Consider the following 5851-nt stretch of genomic DNA (forward strand, 5'->3'; position numbering starts at 1 on the left):
ACGTCTCTTTCCACCATGAATTTTGCCATCCTTGGAGTCATTCCTTGCACGCCCCATCTCTTCGCTCCTTGATCTTCTGCTGTTTATACAATAATAATCACATCATTTTATCAGCTTCTGCTTTCTTTTGGGTATGCGTAAAGAAACAAGGCCTCCCATCTTCGTAATTTTATTTTATTTTTAACACACACCAGGCATGCATGGCATGGAAGAATGCTAAAGCGTAACAATCCATTTAATTTACTTAAAAAGGATAAATTTGAAGTTGTCACTTTTATGACACTTTTATTTTAAGTATGCTGTCACTTTGGGTCATCGTTTGATTATAAAGATAATTTCTTCAAATTATATATAGCAAATCACAAAATTTTTTACTCCATTTGTTTCCGTAAAATTAAATTTCTTTAATTTCTAGACCCAATTTCTGTTTTCATTATAAAATGAAGAAAAGCATTACAACTAATTTTAAAATAAATTTAATACATTTTAATCACAAATATTTTTAATAATTATAGGATTAATAACCAGAGTCTTACTCCCACTCTACAGAGTAAGATTATTTTCATGGCTTGAACCTGTGATCTCCAAATCATAAATGAAATAATTTAATCATTATACTAAACCACTCTCAACATCTACAATGATATTTTTCTAATCACAATCTCAAACAAAGACTTAAAAAGGCTCTAATGAAGCAAATTCTAGCTTATAAAAAAAAAGAGGAAATTCTAGACCAGTAGCTAGATTCTTTTCACTTACGAGATTTTTTTTAATATGCATCTGCATCGAAACAGCTGATCACTGCAGGTCCTAATGCGATCATCGACTAGAATGCATCAATTGAGTACATAAAACTCACTGCTGGTGGACATTTAAGAAAAATAAAGAATTCTACCCTACCCAGTAGTGCATTCTAAATTCACACAACGCTGTGTACCAAACCAATAATAACATTATTCCATGCAAAACCCAAGGTGAGAATTTTCCTAAAGGAATCGGTGCTGAAGGTAAAGGCAAGCAAAAAACCAAATAAAGAGCCTCTTGCAAAGCTCCCACTGGGAGAAATCAAGAGAGGATCCGCCACAACTTGTAGGCAATTCATGCATTCATGCTTACCATCCAGTATGGGTGGACTTAAAGCACCAAATTTGGATGAGGAAATCATACTCCATGAATTTTCCTATGTTACGGTGAACATATCCTGTATACGTAAGATATTTTACAACAACAAATTCAGGAAAGAAAAGGATATCACAGTTATTCAACATTCAGCTTTTTGTTTTTTCCTTCACCAATACCTTCCAACCAAATTGAATATAATGATTTTCCATCCATAGAGTAACTCCTAGTTCTAGTGTCCTTGGGGTAAAAGGAGGCAACTATTTAACATCCATATAATATCTTATGGTGCATCCATGGATCCAAGGAAAAGATTTACCCCAAGGCCTAGTCCAAGCATAAGAACACTTAGTTCATTTAAGTCTATAATAATAACAATAATAATAATAATAATAATAATTAAAAAAAAAAATAATAAAGAACTATACACATCATTTAAGATCCTCCTGAAAGCTAAGACGCTTCAGGCTGGACTGCTTTATCTTCATAAAATTGAAGCTGGCTAAGATTTGTATTTATATATAATTAGAAATAAGAGAAAGAACTTCATAAATGATCGAAAGAATAAATACACTTTCCTGGCACCTTAGGTTGGCCCAGGAGAACGGGGTGGGTAAGAAAATAAACATGTGCAGCTGTATTGACAACCCAAGTATCAATCCTAATTGCTATGGCAACTGTTTTAAGCAATGAATATATAAAGAATTCATTCTATATACCATAAGAAAGATGAATATGTAAAACTAAAAGTAACTCTAAAATTTAGAATATCAACAAAAATTAGTCGTTCATAAGGAAAACATCTGATCATCCAGATTGTTCTAGGTTTCATATTACAAAAGGTAAATATAAAACAACAAACAATAAAAAAGAGAAACTAACAAGCCAAGCTACTAATAAGAAATAGAGCAAACAAATAGATAGTAATGAAAAGTGCAACAAAATAATGCAAACATGAAAACAGGCGACCCAACCAAAGCTAATACCACCAAATGAAGATGTCCTAAAAGGAAATAGAATTTTTCTCATCAAACTTATCTGCCCTGTTTCCTTTTCCCTTTTTTATGCTTTTTAATATTAGTTTTGGTTGAGTGGTCCTTACTTGGCCATCATGACTTTGACAAACTCCTCATAGTTGATCTGTCCATCACCATCCACATCCGCCTCACGGATCATCTCATCAACCTCCTCATCTGTCAGCTTCTCACCAAGATTTGTCATAACATGGCGAAGTTCAGCAGCAGAAATGAAGCCATTCTGATCCTTATCAAAAACCCGGAAAGCTTCCTTGAGCTCTTCCTCAGAATCAGTGTCCTTCATCTTACGGGCCATCAGATTAAGGAACTCCGGGAAATCAATAGTACCATTCCCATCAGCATCAACTTCATTTATCATGTCCTGGAGCTCTGCTTCAGTTGGGTTCTGCCCCAGCGAACGCATTACAGTCCCAAGTTCCTTAGTAGTAATGCAGCCTGCAATAAAATAAGAAACCATTGCAATAGACGCATAGTCAGCAATACAAGCAATCAAGCAAATCTACTGAATTGTTAGAAAACAAATCCTTTTGGCAACATTCTATAGACTAAGAAACATCACCAGGAACTTTGTGCTTTCAATGGAGCAACTCCACGGTAACTAGTTTGTGATGCTCCAATACTCAACAAGATGACAATAAAATGAATGTTTCAACTTAGAAACAGGGAAAATGACCATAGATATCATCATATCAATGTCAAAACTTAATACTCAAAAAGTAGCTGTAAATTAAACGGGAAACAAGAATTTGGACATTAAATCAAGAAACCCAGGAAAAGATGTACATACACAGAACATAATCATTTATTATTACAAAATCAAAATGAAAAATGTGATACTGATGCAAGTTTTTGTGCCATATGCTGTCAATAAAACTTAAGTTTAGCAAAGATACTACCATATGCATACATAGAATTTGACTAAAAATGAAAAATAAAATAAACATTTAAACTTGTTAAAGAGTCACCCTAAGTATTTCCTTAAGATTATCCCCTCAAAGCCATCATTCTCATAAGACACAGGCAGCTGGATTAAATAGACATCTATTGCTAAAGCCATCATTTTTCCACATAACATAAATAAAATGTTCCGTTCTACAGAAGCCAAATCAGTCATAATCATAATCGCAAGAAAACAAATGTGAAAAATACACATCCATCCTTCTAATGCATAATGACCTAGATTTTTAACAAAAATAAAACATATGAATAACAAATCCTTCAATTAAAGAAATCCACACAAATAGTACCATAACCCTCCTACCTTAATCATAGATTAGTCGCACGACCAATGACAATGGCACAGCTACAATTAAGTCAAGCCGATCTTTGAGCAGCTCAGACTCACCTTGTAAGATTTTTCATTGTGCTCGAACTCAAGCGAGTTCATTTTAATTTTATTTGATTCAACCTCAGCCGACATATAGTTCACTTATCAAACTTGCAAGCTCGACTCATATTTTGCCAATTTATCAAGCTTAGAAAATCGACTTACATTTAGCTCAACTCATTATTAAGTTTAAGGAACCCAGAACAAACTTATAATTACATTTATTAATTATTCTCTAAAAAATTTATATTAATTTTTATCATGTTTATCTAAATAGGTCAAATAAATCAAAATAATTAAATTAATAATCATATTCACCTTTAAATTATAGAGAACGTAAATTAATAATTAACAAAATATAAAATGAAATATTCTCACAAAGGTTTTGAAAAGCCTCTAGATGACCCAGATATCAAAATAAAAAATAAGTATAGATGAGCCAACTCATCTTAACGAGCTTAGTTTCCAAAACATAATCAAAACTGGAATGATAAAATTGCAAAATAAAGAGAAGAAAATTAAATCTAAGAAAACAGAGAACAAAGGGTAAGAGGGGAAAAAATAATTTAAAAAAAATGATAAAATAAAGAGAGATTTGACAGAAAATACCATCGCCATCCTTATCAAAGAGGCTGAAGGCTTCCTTGAACTCAGAGATCTGGTCGTCGGTGAGCTGATCGGCCATATTTGAAGATATGTTTTGCGAGAGAGAGAAAAGAGGAAGAAAAAATGAAAGGAGAATGGGAAAATGATAATAATAGATGCGTTCTTTGACTCTGATATCGGAAATAAATAGGCGGGGCCACACAAAATGTGTAAGTACCTTTTTCTCCCTCATCCGCAGGCGATCCTTTCCCATGGGTCTTAATAAGCCTCATAGGGCATGATGTACATAGTCATTGGTGTATTATATGATTATTTGAAAAATAAAATGTTTTAATAAAATTTTTTAATTTATTTCATTAAATTTTTATAAAAGAATACTTTTTAATGTGGAATGATTAATTATAGATAATTTTATTAATCTAAAAAAAATAAATATTTTTAATATCTTAAATTATTATATTTTTTATAGTGTTTTAAATTATAATTAAAATAATATATATTAAATATGAAATATTAAATAAATATATCTTATTTAATTTTATTTACAATATTTTTTAATATTATTAAAAAATATTATATATATTCTTTTATGTGAAAAAATTTTATTTTTTTATTAAATTAATAAATTTTTTATAATTAATTATTTTATAAAAAAATATCATTTTATAAAAATTTAATAAGATAACTTGTAAAATTTAATTAAATTACGTTATTTTTCATATTTTGTTTTAAACCAAGTAATAATAGAGTTCACCTTGATTAACTATCTCTTGAAAGATTAATAAAAAAATATATACATTTCCTCTTATGAAAATTGAAATTACAGTCATTCTAAAAAATTGCAAAAAATTTCTATTTCTTTTATTGATAACTTTTATTGTCTATTTTTTTAGATAAAACAACATTTTAGTCCCTTATCTTTGACTTTCTAAGAAATTAAAGAGGACTAAAATGTTATTTAAAGAAAAATCTTAGGGATTAATTATATAATATTTTAATTGTATAAGTAAATTATTATAAAATTAAAAATTTAAATACTACATTTCTAAAAGTAAAAAGATATAAATGTTAATTTTATTAAAAGTAAGGAAGTTCAAAGTAATTTAATTCTTATTTTTGTTAGAAAGATTAATGTACCCCTAGTCTTTTTCAAATTCTAAGGGGCTAAATGCTCCATGTGCCCTATGGCTGCTTAATGTTTCCATCCGTGGTCAATAGTTAATTGTGAACTTACAGAAACTTGGTCTGAGTATTGCGAGATTTTTTGAGTTTATACTCAACAATAAACTTATTGATATAAATAAGAACAGAAAGATTCATCATATATAAGTAGATAATAAGTGCAAATTCCAATTACTCTATTATAGTGAAGAACCAAAAGAATAATTAAAAATAAAAGTAACATGTTGACTTAAAAAAAATAAAAGAAATAAGGCGAATAAATAAAGACTCCATAATAAGCATTGATTACATTTTCAAGGATATAACTTTCTTAATTATTATAATTTTTTAATATACCAACACAATTTTTTTAGAAACTGCTTAAGTAATTGTGAATAAAAATAAAACTGTGATAATGCCTTCTACAGCGTCAGACTCATGTTTCATAATTATAAGAGTAAAACGAAAAAAGCTACGCTAACAACAAAACTTATGTTTTGGCATATAGATTAATAAGTTATTCTATACCAATTAATTAGTGTTATAATTTAATTTTCAATTGAAATAAAAAATTCTTAATAAATTTTATTCTTTAATAGAA

At 29.4% G+C, this 5851-nt stretch overlaps 1 protein-coding gene across 1 annotated transcript; it reads right to left on the reverse strand.

Annotated features, from left to right (window-relative positions):
- Positions 1 to 1855: 1855 nt before the first annotated feature.
- On the reverse strand, positions 1856 to 4262 carry LOC110661630 (calmodulin-7). Its single transcript, XM_021820308.2, has 2 exons — positions 4093 to 4262; positions 1856 to 2591 (listed from the first exon to the last, which is right to left on the reverse strand). Exons 1-2 carry the CDS (start codon positions 4166 to 4168, stop codon positions 2218 to 2220), a joined length of 450 nt encoding a protein of 149 aa, XP_021676000.1. The 5' UTR covers positions 4169 to 4262; the 3' UTR covers positions 1856 to 2217.
- Positions 4263 to 5851: the final 1589 nt, after the last annotated feature.

The sequence above is a fragment of the Hevea brasiliensis genome, chromosome 9 (genome assembly GCF_030052815.1).
Source record: "Hevea brasiliensis isolate MT/VB/25A 57/8 chromosome 9, ASM3005281v1, whole genome shotgun sequence".
NCBI classification, from domain to species: domain Eukaryota; kingdom Viridiplantae; phylum Streptophyta; class Magnoliopsida; order Malpighiales; family Euphorbiaceae; genus Hevea; species Hevea brasiliensis.

Bases quoted from the DNA above. Each gene is read 5' to 3' on its own strand.
- LOC110661630 (XM_021820308.2), bottom strand. From the start codon at position 4,168: ATGGCCGATCAGCTCACCGACGACCAGATCTCTGAGTTCAAGGAAGCC. The intron at 2,592-4,092 runs GTATTTTCTGTC...ATTTTATTGCAG, and splicing joins CTTTGATAAGGATGGCGATG to GCTGCATTACTACTAAGGAA.